This window comes from Lissotriton helveticus, chromosome 5_1 (genome assembly GCF_964261635.1).
Source record: "Lissotriton helveticus chromosome 5_1, aLisHel1.1, whole genome shotgun sequence".
NCBI classification, from domain to species: domain Eukaryota; kingdom Metazoa; phylum Chordata; class Amphibia; order Caudata; family Salamandridae; genus Lissotriton; species Lissotriton helveticus.
This window is the reverse complement of record NC_136065.1, coordinates 1,813,635,375-1,813,649,858: the sequence shown is the minus strand read 5'-3', so window position 1 is coordinate 1,813,649,858 and position 14,484 is coordinate 1,813,635,375. Positions and strand designations below refer to the sequence as shown.

Here is a 14,484-nt window from a genome sequence, read left to right as displayed (position 1 = left end):
AATGCACACGTGAAGAATTTGGTAGGGAAAAATAAATGACTGAGAGGATGTTTCATTATTCTGAAACTAAACCAAACTCCGAGTATTCGGGGGTGGTAGGGGAAGCATGAAAGCACCTTATATAATTTGGAGCTATCATGTAGAAAGTGGACGACTCCTTTGAAAGCATCAGCTGCCTAAGATGGCTGCCAGAAATATTATTTGGGCTTTTTTTATGGCCTAACATACTTGCGCGTGCCCAGTAGAGGTTTCCTGACCAAGTGTTGCCCTTGACCTTTCTTTCACCCAATCACAATTTAGGACTAACCATACCAACTGCCTGCGCGAGACTTACTGAGCAATCAAAAATGAGCAAAGTGTAGTCCCAAGTAGTTTCTTTGGGCGGGAACTCTCGAAGTACTTGCGTCGCTCAGAAATACGCGACGGCGGTCACTGGGTAGAAAGCGTTTGGGCAGACCATCCACCCACCAGACTACGTGATTGGCTGCAGGCCGCGGGGTCGGATGCGGGGCAGCTGCTTGGCAACACACGGGAAAATATGAAGTGCGCGTGCCGGAGGGCGGTCCCCACAGGGTCCTGCAGACCGGTGGGAGGGTTCATGTTTGTAGTAGGATGGGATAGCGCGAGCCCCCGCCTCGCGCTACGAAATATAACGGCTGCCTGCCTCTCATTCTGGGGACAGTTTGCACCTGTCGTCGGGGAGGTTGGGTGGGGTGAGTCACTGCGGCCTGGTAGTGATGGTGTGACGTGAAGGGCCTGTGTGATTAGGAAGATATCTCTTCATCCTCGACCACGGAAGGTCGTACGTAACCAGCTGCAGAACTCATGGAGGTAACTTGCCGCTTTAGGGATTTCTTAATGGTACTGCAGCAGGGGTTGTACCTAGGTTAGAAGAGATAAGGGTACTTTTCGAAGAAAATTCAAAGTGGCCGGCCTGGACATTTGAAGGCCTGTTCGAAGAACGACCCAAACTACCGTTTTTTTTACTTACTTAACAGCGGAAAGTTCAGGCATGAGTAAGGAACTGTGCAGGGAGTGTTCAGGGTGAATGAAAATGGGGTGTCGGCGAATTGTAGCCAACGATAACGGAAGTTAAAGTTTAATGAGATTTACGGGGCTAAAGACCTGCCAAGTCTGGCTCGAGGTAAGGTACAAGGCCCGTCCTATTACAGCATTCCCGGGAAAAGTAGACGAATCAGTGTGCACGGGCATAAAGACCAGTTCTTGAGCCAAGGAAATGCTTTTAAGGAGAGTATGGGATAAGGGGGTAGGGGTTGCTACGTCCTTTTTTTTGTAAGATCTCAATCGGACGTAATGTAAACCTCAATCTCTACCTCTCTAGTCGATATGCTTTGCCTTCACACTGTTTATACGAGAATGTTTTTTCTCTCTGGTGTGGGGATTGTCACAGGCGCTTTTTGGTCGTTCTACATTTTTCATTCTTCGTTTTCTACAATTTTGATGCCAATGAACACCTGGTTTTGATTTAATATACCTCATATTCTATGCCTCATCCCGAAGAATGCAACTCGTACTAAAGAGATGCGCCAAAATCTAAACCTGAATCACTTATATTGATTAGAGAGAGGAATTCTAACTATTCCATTCTTGGTGGATTGAGAACCCTTCAACGGTCCTTACTGAATCTCTTGATTTGCAATGTTCACTTCACCGTTCATGAGATAAGAGTTGTTTTCAAGGGTGACAAATATAAATTCCCAAAGAGAGCTGAGCTATGGATCTTACTTGTTGGACCTTAGCGCTAAACTACAAGTTAAGTCATTGACATGCCCATCATATTAATCCTTTAAATTATGAAATGTTAAAATCTAACAGGATGGCTTAAAACAGATATTTACTTTTTTTTTGGATACTTGTGCTTCTGTCGCATTTGCCGCTTACCACAGTGAGTGGCATTTAGACATATTATTAATGATGATTTGAAAAGGTTTAAGAAATAATTTCTGAATGTCTTTTTATCACAATTGAGCCAAAAGTTACATTTTATATGTGCCCAAATATCAGTTATCAATGTATCGAGAACATTATGCTGTATCGGAGTATATTAATTATGTATTTGTACCTCGGCTTATGTGCTTGTTGTTCTAAATTCTCCAGTTAATAACCAGGCCTAGAGACCTAATATGGCTAGGCAAGGATTACCCATATATACCGTTTAGTGTTTAAGCTTAAATTTGGCACCAGACTTCCCGGTCGATTAGTCAGATCGTCACAGAATTTAGCTCCTCTTAGCTTTAGTTTTACACAAAGATTATTAAAGATGCATTTCCAATGTTTGCCATAGAATGATCTCAAATGTCAAGAAAGCAAACCCTATTTACATTTTAATGTCACTGGCTTCCCTGACTTAATTTTAGCCGATGCCCTCCACCACAATATGAGCAAAAAGAAAATGGGTGAACAAGATGTTGGCCACGAAAGACGACTTGGAGCCTGCTCTGGGGTTGCAGGCTGATCTGTTAGTGCTAAGTGCAACTGGAGAATTATTATTTTTTTCTTGTCGAAATCATTAGAAGAAATGTACATTTGATGTCGTTTTTTGCTTTTACTCTGCTACAACATCTTTCGTTTTGCAGGATGCTGCTTTTGCTTTTCTCCTACAAAAGAGCATTATGGGCAGAACTTTGGTTTGAGACAGGATCGGTTCTGCCTTGACTTGCCTACCTGTAACTGCAGCACAGATATTCTGCTAAGCAAATCTTTAGAAATACGTTTCTTCCTGTAATAGCTCATGATGAACATGACCTAATAAGCTGAACAGAAACGACAGAAGAGTAGCCCTAAAACAGCAGCGTGTAATGCCTGACTTGCAGTTCTGGCACTCTGTTTCCTGGTGGGCTGCCTCCCGGCGAGGGGCCTTCTTTTGCAGCAGGATAGACTGCCATGACCCATCCATGCACATATGGCCCCTTTCTAGTGAAGTTATTTCTGTAGTGGGAACCTAGCCATAAGGCAGTCGAGCACCGTGCAAGGTCAAATATAAGCATGACATCAATGTGTTAGGAGAGCTAGATAGTTTGTGGACGTTTATTGCATTGTGATGTAGTGTTCTTTAAAAGGGTATGTTTTCAACTCATTCCTCAATTGGAGCAGTGTTGGAGTGGTCCTGATGGATTACAGGAATGTTGTTCCATATTGTGAGTGCACAATGTTGCTGCCACACACTGCCTTCTTGCTGCCCACCCCAGATTTTCGACAGACGAGGGGCGCCGTCAGAGGCATAGGAGAGCTGCAAGGTCATGGATTCTCAGTGCAGCAAGTTGTGCTACGGTTGCTTAGACACCATGATTGTTTATTGGTTTGCTGAAGGACTTCATTTCTAGCTCTTCTCCGCTGTTTAATCTTTACCTTGGATTTCTTGTGGTTGGAAGGGAGGTTACAGGGCTCCTCTCCTCTTTTCCTTTTCAGAGTGCCTGTGATCAATTTTCTGACTGCAAGATTGTGAGCTTCTTTTCATGCATTGGGTTAAGCGCCTTTCCTAGGACCTTATCTAAATAGGGACTCCTCCTTTTTCTCTGCTGTGTCTATTTTTTTTGTGAGTAAGCATGTGAAGCAGGCCTCGAGAAATCTACTCGTGATGACGAGTCAGGTTTTATCGGGGTGACCTATTTTTAGGGCTACTGACTCGTTCTGGCGCTCTGACAAAGAACAGGTGTTCTGTTCATTCGCAAAGCGATTGAGTAGTATGCCTTATCACGTTTGCTCCGATTTCAGAGACAGGGGTCAAAAGTCAGTTTGTCTTCGTACAGTTAACTTTGGAGACAGAGAAAGAAAAGTAGAGGCTTTTGTACAGTGAACTGTCCGACAAACCTGCTATACAAAGAGGGTGAAATGAAAGCTGTAGGATGTCAGTTTGGTTTCTAACAGCTCAAAATGGGAACCCAAGTGTATTGGAGAGACTAACCCTCCTCTGGAGTAAACAAAATATTTCTAGTAAAACCCACACCTACCAGGGTTACCCCTTGGTGGCATGCTTCATCGGGTCCATCCAGTTCCACTACAGAACGGGGCGTGCTGAGACCTGCGCAGGAGCACTCTCAAGCGAATGAATACAATGATAAAGGAGTTGGAAGCAAAAAGAGTGGGGGTTCTGTGCTAAAGTAAGACTTAAAAATACCTGGCTAGTAGGTGCAATCTATTTATTCTGGCCTCTAGTCAGTATGATTAAAATTAGAGGGGGGATGGAAAAGAAGGATATTATGTGCCATCTTTTCTCAAAGGTTGACATGTTTCAAGCCATACCCCTATTGGCTTTTTATCAGGATCATGGGAAACTACCTTCCCTGTACCACTCCTGTTGTGCTACGTTGAATGGATTCTCATTGCGTGTTTAGAAATAAATGCATATACATTTAACACCTACTTGGTGATTATTGTCGGTATTTTTGTGGAAATATAAGCGGAGAGATAGTCTGTACAGTCCTACGGCCGTATTGGTAATACTACTTTATCTAAATCACTTTGATCGTAGTGAGCACCTCTGTGTGAAGAAAAGGTGAGATAAAAAACATTGGGAGTGGTCACTTCTAGTATAGCCCAAATGAAGCTTGGTAATCAAGCCAAACAATTTTTGTAGTCTCAAACATCAAGAACATACACATACCCATGGATTTGGATATTGAAATTCTTTATACCAGCCTCCCCCATTCAGAAACCTTGAATATAATCGAAGATTAATGGGATTTCCATATACCAAGAAATGTGGTGATGGAATGTTGTAAATAGCCTTAATTCACAATTTCTTCAGAATTGAAGAAACCCTCTATTTACAGCAACACAAGACCAGCATGGGAAGCACTTTTGCACAGAGTATAGCAGGTTTCTATGTGCACCATTGGGAAGTTTTCCAAATCCTTAGTCCTCAGACTCCAATGAGAAAGCATTCAAGGTAGGACATCAGGAGTGGTACCAGGAAGTTAGTTTCCCATGGTCCTGATGAAAAGCCAAGAGGTGTGTGACTTGAAACATGTTGACCTTTTAGAAAAGCAGGCACATAATATCCTTCTTTTCCATCCCGTCTCTGATTTAGAGGCCAGAATAAATAGGATGCACATACTACCCAGGTATTTTTACGTCTCACTTTAGCACAGAACCCCCCCCCCCCCACCTCCTTTATCATTTATTTATTCTCTTAAAATTGCTCCTGAGTGGTTCGCAGGTCACAGCACGCCCGTTCTGTAGGAGAATGGGATGGACCCGAAGATGAAGCATGCCACCAGGGGGTAAACCTGGTGGGTGAGGGTTTTACCAGAAAACTTTTGTTTTCTCCAGTGGAGGGTTAGTCTCCTCAATACAGCTGGATTCCCATTTTGAGTTGATATTTTGTGTAGAGGACGAATTTGATTGATTTGAATTTGAATTTTGAATTTAAAAGCATTTGTACAGCGCTCGTTTACCAGGCGGTTTCATGGCGCTAGTGGGGGACAGTGGGTGGCAGCAACAAGAGGAGGCTAAGTCCGGTAGGCTTGCGCGAAGAGGAAGGTTTTGAGGTTCTTTCTAAATAGAAGGTAGGAAGGAGAAGTGCGCAGGGTAGCAGGGAGGGAGTTCCAGAAGGTGGGAGCCAAGACAGCAAAACTCGATCCGCCCGCTTTCTGTTTTTTAAAACGAGGAATGGCAAGGAGGGCCGAGTAAGTGGAGCGAAGTTCTCTGCCAGGATGATAAGACTTGATGGCAGAACAGATGAATTCGGGAGCAGTGCCCGATCTGGCCTGATAAGTGAGGCAGCCAAGTTTAAAGAGGGCGCGCTCTTTTATTGGGAGCCAGTGTAGTGTTTTGAGCAGTGGGGTGGCCCGATGGTATTTGGGCAGGCCGTGGATCAGGCGAGCCGCCTGGTTCTGCACCAGTTGCAAACGACGGATCGCGTAGGCAGGGGCCCCATTATAGACTATGTTACCGTAGTCTATACGAGACAATACCATGGCCAATACGATTACTTTTAAGGCAGAGGAAGAAAAAAAACGGGAAACTTTCCTAATGATTCTAAGGGAGAAAAAACAAGAGGAAACCACGGAACTAACTTGTGAATGGACGGTGAGTTGAGAATTGAGGAAAATCCCCAGGGTTTTTACTTTGGGCACAGGGAGTGGGGGAGCACCAAGGGAAGGGGGCCAAAAGGAAGGGGACCATGGACTGCAACCACCTCCGGAAACCAGCTCGGTCTTGTCCGGGTTGAGTTTGAGGTGGTTGCAGTTCATCCAATCATGAATGAACGTCATTACTGTCTGGACGTTCAGAGCAGACGAAGATGAGTGGGATAGATTGAAGATTAGCTGGAGGTCATCCGCGTAATTAAACAGTGACCTCCAGCTGCTGTAACATAAAAATGAGGGGGAAGATATAAAGGTTAAACAAAAGGGGGGAAAGTGATGAGCCCTGGGGAACCCCGCACTCTACCTTGCGGGAGGCCGCAGCGTATCCAGCCAAATGGACCGCTTGAGTTCTCCCAGCGAGAAAAGACTCAAGCCATGAAAAGGCCAAGCCTGCTATGCCTGCCGCCCTGACACGGTGGAGAAGGATGGAATGGTCCACCGTGTCAAAAGCGGCGGACAGGTCCAAGAGTATCAGGGCTTGCGGAAGGTTGGTGTCAATGCCTTCACGCAATTTGTCCATTACTGAGATGACCACTTTCTCTGTAGAGTGCATGGGGCGAAAGCCAGCTTGACAAGGGGAGAGGCAATGATTTGCCTCGATATGAGTGGTTAAGGTAGTGGTGATATGGGTTTCGAGGACTTTTGCAAGGTAAGGTAAAAGTGAAATGGGACGGTAACTGGAGGGGGAAGATGAGTCGGCGTCCGTTTTTTTTAGGATTGGTATAACAATCGCCGATTTGTGTAAGCTGGGGACAGACCCGAGTGTGAGTGAGTCATTAAGAAGGGTCAGGGGAGGCGTAGGACATATTGAGTAAATTTCTTTGAGGATACGAGCAGGAACGAAATCCAGGGGGGAGCCAGATTTGACCCGATGAAGAAGAGGGAGGAGAGTGTCATTAGTTAATAGTGGAAAGTTGGTTAGCTTGACGGTAGTGATGGGTGGGGACGGGATGACAAAAGTGGGGGAAGGCAAGGGGATGTTGAGTTTGATTTTGACCACTTTATCTATAAAGAACTCATTGAGCGAGTTGCAGAGGAGCTGGGAAGGGGGGATGGTGACCGTGGCTCTACTGGATGATGCTAGTTCGTGGACGGTGGAAAAAATTTCCTTTGATTGGGACTCGGCTGTCATTATCCTGTTGGTATAATATTCGGTTTTTGCTTCGAGGATGCCCTTTTTGTAGGTTTGTAAGACAGACAAGTAAGTTGCCTTTTGTGCGGGATTGTAAGAGTTTCTCCAAACTCGCTCGGCCCTTCTTGCAGCTAGTTTCATTACCTTAAGGTCCGGTGTAAACCAGCGATTAGCTGCGTAGACCTGTTTGACTGTGAGCCGCCTTAAGGGAGCGAATTCGTCGCCCGCCGCAGTAAGCCAGTGGTTAATAGCGGCCAGCTGAGAAGTAGCTGAGAGGCCAGATAGATCAGGGTTGGTTTTGGCCAGGGCTGAGCAGAGAGGGCATGTCTGTTTTGCCCCATTTCCGAACCCAGATGTTTTTGGGAAGCGGAGGTTTGACCGTGGGTGCCAGGGCAAGGGAAAGCGTGATAATAGAATGGTCCGACCACGAACATGGAGATATGGTGGGGGTGTAGATGGAACGTTCAGTGACCAGATTTGGTCAAGTGTATGACCATGTATGTGGGTGGAGCTATGAATCAGTGGCAGAAAGTTTAGACTGTTCATAAGACTGGTAAAATCCTTTGATTGATCCTCTCACTCCCCTCTTTTTTTAAATAAGTTTTGTTTCTAACACACAACAATTAAATAGCTAATAAGTGAACTGTACAAACATTTTAAATAATATTTCATTAGGTGTGAAAACATTTTTGTAATTCTGTGATGAAATCAAGATTTTTATCGGATGAAAACAAATCGGAGCACTTTACTTGGCGATGTGCAAATGATAAATCTTTTTGCTGAAACCCAGTTTCCACAGAATATTGTTTATATGCTATACGGTTTTATCCGTAAGACTGCATGTTAGTGCAAAGGTTTGTGGCCATTTCAATAGAAAATGTGCTGTCTGTAAATAACAGGGCACTACCACGTCATGCTTTAGTAATTAAAAGAGTTTTTACACATGAACTGAGAAACATTCTTGCCCCCTCCCTCCCTCCAGATGCAATGCTATTAGTTAACTAAGAGGAAAGCCAGGGGCTATACGTGTACCATATATGAGATAGATTTTTATTATGTGTGGAGCAAACGTTTAGTCTATTATATTAATCAAGCATTTTTTTTGTACAGTAGAAATGATGAACTGACATGTTTGAAGGTGCTCTTGTGATAATGAAGAAAACGTCTGCTCTGTAGAATAAAATATTTGGATAGGATCACACAGTTTGAGACCAGTTTACAGGTCAAGTACATTAGTTAGGTCAAATAGATTCTAGTAACATTTTTATAAAACTTTTTTTTGAGGCCTGGGAAAGCACTCTCAAAATGCGTCACAAATTCCCTTCCAGACTCCTTCCTGGTGTTCATGAGGGGGTCATAGACACCCTTCTCCTTCTGTTTACAAGGCACAACTCCAGGACATGGTGAAGAAGGTGTTAGAAGCCTATAACAGACATCGTGGCAGAAGTCCTTTTCTGATCTCTTCTACTTCTAAGTCAGGTTCTTATTTGTCTGTTTCTTCTCCTTTGTTATTGTCTTCATGGGCCTCTCCAGATTATGATGATGAATGTGTAGTTCATCCTTAAGACTCTTCTAATGGAGGGAAGTATATTTAGAAAGAAAACTTGGCGCCAGTTGTTTCTTATCTTTCCTCCATCCTTCAACTTCCTCAGGATGATGAGCAGTCCCGTACAAGTGTAGAATGCTTCTGACAGTTAAAGAGACCTGCTAAAATGCCTGTGATTCCTGCCATTCAGAACCTGTTGAAGCGGGAATTCAGAGATTCAGATTGTCTCGGGCCCAGAGTATAGCCTTTATCAAAATGGGAGACCGAGTTGCCACAAGTCCTTACTCTGAATTTTCACCCCCGCTTCTGTCTACCCTCACAGGGAAACCATCACTTCTGACTGAAGATGTAAGTTTAAGTGACCCAGTGGACAAGACAGTAGAGGCAACCTTAAAAGGGGCCTGCGCTGGTCTAAGCCTTTCTTTAAGATCAGATATTTATGCTGTAGACACCTTCCAGTCTTTGGTTAAGGGCTTCCAGATGCTCTCTTCGACCATACTAGAGGGAGAAGATTTTTCGTAGTTGTTGGGTTGTATGGAGGTACAGGCGAAATGTCTTTCTGACATAACTTTTGATAATTTCAGAACCTCTGCTATGGCTTTTGCCAGTTCTGCAACTACAAGCAGACATCTGCACCTACGAAGTTGGAAAATGGAAGCAGTACAAAATAATTATTTTTTGAGGATGCTTTTTTCGGGCAGCAAGCTTCTTGGTGAAAAATTAGAAGTACTTAAAACGTCCTTCAAGAGCCAAAAACATGCCCAACCTTTCCGTCTTATCCAAAAGTCTTAGGAGTCTGACAGAGGGAAGCCTGACTAGTTCTGGAGAGTGAACAGTGATTTCTGTAGTCTTAAGTATCTGAATATGAACATGTAGTTATTCAGGACCTTTATATCTCCTTTGGAAATTTTCTTTTATCATACTGTCCTCAGATCTTTTTTACGTGTTTTCAGTCAGAAAGCTAAAATGTTCTAGACGTTTCGATCAGGATGTACTCACTTGGTGATGGTGTTAGAAATCAATTAACACGCCTTCTACTGGGCCTTTTTTATAAAGTGTTTTAAGGTTTAATAAGACCAGTAGTTTTTAATTGTAATTAGACTGAAATTATGAATATTGACATCATGGTGTTAAAGCGGCAATTGTATGTAAATAGGACCGTCTCACAGCATCGATATTGGTTTTTTGATTATTTGTATTTTGTTTAGGTCACTTTGTGAACCTTACTCATGGCTTCCTGATGAAGGCTGTTAGCCGAAATGCCATGATAGTATTTATCATTGTTTTGACATTATAACATGGTTATTTTGTCTTAATGAACTCAAAAGACAAGATCTGAAATGTAAATTGTGTTAAAATTTGAAAATATGCAATTACATGAAAAATGATTCTTGATATGAAGTAAATAAAATTATTTAGTAAAAAGTACTAATTTTTGAGTAGCATATTGTTACACATTGTGATTTGTCTAACACATGCTGTTTGCCTAGGTCCAATATTGTAAATTCTTTACTCCTAAATATATCTTTACAATCAACCTTTCTATCATATCCAAAAGTCTTAGGAGTCTGACAGAGGGAAGCCTGACTAGTTCAGGAGAGTGAACAGTGATTTCCAGCACAGCTGGTCTCAATTTCAGCCGAAACTATCTTAGCCTTCTGGATCCTCTGCCAGACTGGTGTGAAGAAGAATTTTAAGCAGGTTTCCTGACAAGGCTTGCCCCTCCATCCATCCTTTGGGGTTGTCTCTTACTATTTCAGTAGGACTCATTTGCGACAGTTGGGTCCTTCAGGTTGTATATCAGGGCTATGTGCAGGCGTTTCTTCGAATTTTCAGGAATCTCGGTTTCTGCAGACACATTGGCCCAGGGAGGAGGGCTGTTAAAGTTTTGGTGAACAGCATTGCTTCGCAGCTGCAGAAGCAAGCCATAGTGAAGATTCCCTTTCAGAAGAGAAGTTACAACTGTTATTCTCGAGTATTCCTTGTGAAGGTCACAGGCGAGTTTCGAATGATAATGGACCTACGTTTTTTTAGCAAGTTTCTTCAGACTTCATTTCAAAATGAATACTCTGCAACACATAATTCCCCTTGTGTTTCTAGGGTACTTTTTGACAAAGATCGATCTCCATGATACTTATCTCAATGTGCCAATTGCTCCGGTCTCACAGAAGTTTCTCAGGTTTTCGTTCCGATATCAGCGCTGGCTGTTTCAAATGCTCCTATTTGGCCTCGAGAGCTCTCTTTGGGCCATTACAAAGGTGCTTGCGCCAGTGATGGCTCTCTTTTGCTCCCAGTCAATCATGGTTCACCCATATCTGGAAGAATAGTTAATGCAAACACCCACTCTGCATAAGGCCCTAGAGGCCACATTTGGCACTCTGGAAACACTGGGTAAGTTTGGTTTTCTGGTCAACCAAGCAAAATCCATTGTTTCCTTGCTCAGAGAGCGGAATATGGGTGGTCTTTAACACTCCGAGAGATGGTCTTTCTTCCAGAGGAGACAGACCTGAATGCAAGCTGTCCTTCACAGCCATTTACAGAACCGGGAGGCTTTGGCGAGAGACTGGTTAAAACTCCAAGGGCATATGGTAAGCTGAGTGCTCAACCTCCTTTTTTTTTTTTTTTTTTTTTTTACGGTGCAGTCTATTTAAGAAGGTATATTTTATTACTTTTTTCTGTCTTTGACTAGGCAGCCACTGTGGACATCATTCCATTGTCTCGGTTTTCCCCTGGGACGTGTGGTTCACCATATTTTTACCCATTGGCATCCAGTTTAAGAAGATTGAAAGGATGATTCTGGTTTGTACATGAATCAACCAAGAACTTCTTTGGCAATCTCTGGAGAGAGGCACTTCTCTCCTTCAGCCTGAACCTGTGATATCGATGACAGATGCCACCAGTTTAGGTTGGGGTGCTGTTATAGAGGGTAATTTTACACTAAAGGGGCTACGTCCATTACAGGGGCCAGGTAGGACGTTTCAAACTATTATCAAAAAGGGGTTACCTGGCCACCATTTTGTGTGCTGCTTGTATATTCAGCATATATAACATACAACACCATTAGTCATTGTGTTATACATCAGTAATTGTATTTGATTCAAATCATTCTCAAATTTCAATTGTTCATTTTCAATGCATTACAGGGATACACACAGCATTTTGCATTATATACCTTTATAAACTCTTAACAAAAGTATGTGCATAAACTCATAAGAAAAGAATGAAAATATATGTAAACATTAACATCAAATCATTAAATTACACCAGTCGATACTTTAAACTGTCTGCCAGCGCTAAAACTGTTTTTGTTTTACATCAAGCGTAAAAGACAGGCATACTACGGGGATCAATCCTATTTAAAGGGTTCTTCTCGGGGTATATTTCATGCAGCACCCTCATTAAAGTCCCAATTAATGTGGATCCCTCGTAGGTAGAGAATGGGCGAGCAGACGCGTTTCCAATCCCCCTCTGCCTTAGTGGATTATCATCAGGGCATGAACCATGGTGTAATCTATAAGATTAATAAAATAAACACCATAAATTATACTTCTAATATACCCTTTCTCCCTTTTAGTGACTAGTTTAGGAGTTGCTCTAAAGGTACATTATCTCGTGCAGCGTGATTTATTCACTTTCCCACCAGTTGTTTCTTCATCTGCGAAAGATGTGTACCTAAACATATGATAATTATATTATTCTAAGAGTCTAAATACAGCTGGTAATTGTTAACATTGCCTCCTTGTTTATGAACTTACTCTATATCTCGGACTGAATGTATCACTGAGGGCCAAATCGTTTCCTTATTCCAGATCAATACTACATTGGGATTTTCGTTGGGAAGATTTGTATGTCCGCCCTGTAAAAGATGCGTTGTGTTTAATTAACAAATTGAATGCCTTACGTTATTGGCATAAGACAAGCTCATTGTGGCATTTCTCTTACTTGAACGTGCGGTTCCTCTTTCAGTAGAGGTTTCAAACATCCGTTGTTTCGAGGTTTGTACTTGATGGCCTAATAGGATAGATAAAAGCGTTTGTTACTTGGCGGATTCTCATAATCACAATTGCATGTAGCATCCATAGCTGGCACATATGCGTGTGTGCGCTGTTACGTGGAACCCTGTGTCCTGCTTTGCCTATTGTGCGAGTCACTGTCCGCAAAACGTGTCTATAATAGCAACATTCATACGCTCACTTTTTCCAATCGCCATTGCGCTTTCGTTCATTGCTTCCATGTCAGTTGACGAACGTGGCGTATTATGCAGTCTAATTAGCAGTTTGTTTTGGGTTTCACCGCCATGTAATGGCGTGCTATACCGGTGCACGCATTTTAGTAAAATTTACGTGTTTCCTCATTCTAATGCACTTATCGGATTTCAAACCCACTGAGGGTTATAAGCACGACCATTTCGCTTGGCTGCTGTTTCTACATGATAAACTTTGAACACTTACGTTGTGGACGCTTTCTTTCGACCACCACCCATCCGTGGAGACTCTCAGTCGACACGCATCAATCTGCGCTTGTGCTGACTCTTCTTTTACTAGTTCTTGTTCGAGTCATTGACTCCAGAGAATTCTGGGAGTTGTAGTGACATGATGTAATGAAATTCGTCTCTAATCCATTGTAAGTGCCATTTCCCAAGGTGATATGAGGATATTCTTTCATATTGACGCTTGGTTCAGCGTTCGTCAACTGACATGGAAGCAATGAACAAGTAAGGATCTTTTCATTACAGTGGAAAAAGCTAGTCAAACTTCCGGATACATCCCAAAAAATAGAAAACCCTGAATTCTGCAATGTGCTAGGAGAATTCTTTGTAAATAAAGTGGAGGAGGTATACAAAACTTTTAGAGAGAATACATACAATCCGGCTGAAACAAAAACAATGCTGGGTGCTCAACACTTACTCTATGCCCCAACGTTCTCTTTTCATTCTCCATCAGTGGAACAGGTCATACAAGTAATGAAATCAACAAAGGCTGGGGCTCCTTCAGATCCTTGTCCCCCAAAAATCTTTCATCTATGTCCAGAAATAATTGGAGAAGAGTTCAGGAGAGTCTTGTCAGAAATAATCCAACTAGGCATTTATCCAGAGGCATGGAAAAAGGCTTCGGTTAGGCCACTACTAAAAAAGGTAAATTTGGATCCAATAGAACCAAAGAATTATAGACCAATATCTAGGATCCCCTTCGGTGCTAAGGTGCTAGAAAAATTGATTAACGGACAAATCACGTCCTTTATCGCTCAGGGAAGGTCACGGAACTGAGACTGCATTGGTAATGGCAGCGGAAGAGTTAAGAATAACGCTGGATGAGGGTAAGAAGGCCGCCTTGATCCTACTGGATCTATCGGTGGCCTTCGACACGGTCCACCACCCAACTCTGATCAAGAGATTGTGTGAATCAGGATTCCAAGGTAGTGCCATTAAGTTCCTGACTCTATTTTTAGAGAATAGAACGTTCACGGTTGAGATGGATGGCAACACCTCCAAATCTTTTAAGCTGCCTTGTGGAGTGCCTCAGGGCTCATCTCTGAGCCCTACTCTTGTTAATATTTACGTGGCCCCGCTGGCAGAAACTATTAGACAATGTGGCTTCTCGGTCATATCTTATGCCGATGACACTCCAGTTGTGATTTCGGTATCGGACAATGTTGAGGAGACAGCAGAACGCTTCAACAACTGTATGCTGCAGATT

At 42.9% G+C, this 14,484-nt stretch overlaps 1 protein-coding gene across 2 annotated transcripts in view; it reads left to right on the top strand.

Annotated features, from left to right (window-relative positions):
• Nucleotides 1-670: 670 nt before the first annotated feature.
• MEIOC (meiosis specific with coiled-coil domain) overlaps nucleotides 671-14,484 on the top strand; it is a 1,190,863-nt gene continuing 1,177,049 nt past the window's right edge. Inside the window, exon 1 of one of the 2 annotated variants that reach the window (XM_078645159.1) lies at nucleotides 671-831. In XM_078645159.1, coding sequence (XP_078501285.1) covers nucleotides 826-831 — 6 coding nt within the window. In that variant the 5' untranslated portion in view covers nucleotides 671-825. The remainder of the gene's footprint in view (nucleotides 832-14,484) is intronic. The other variant, XM_078645158.1, reaches the window with a different exon arrangement.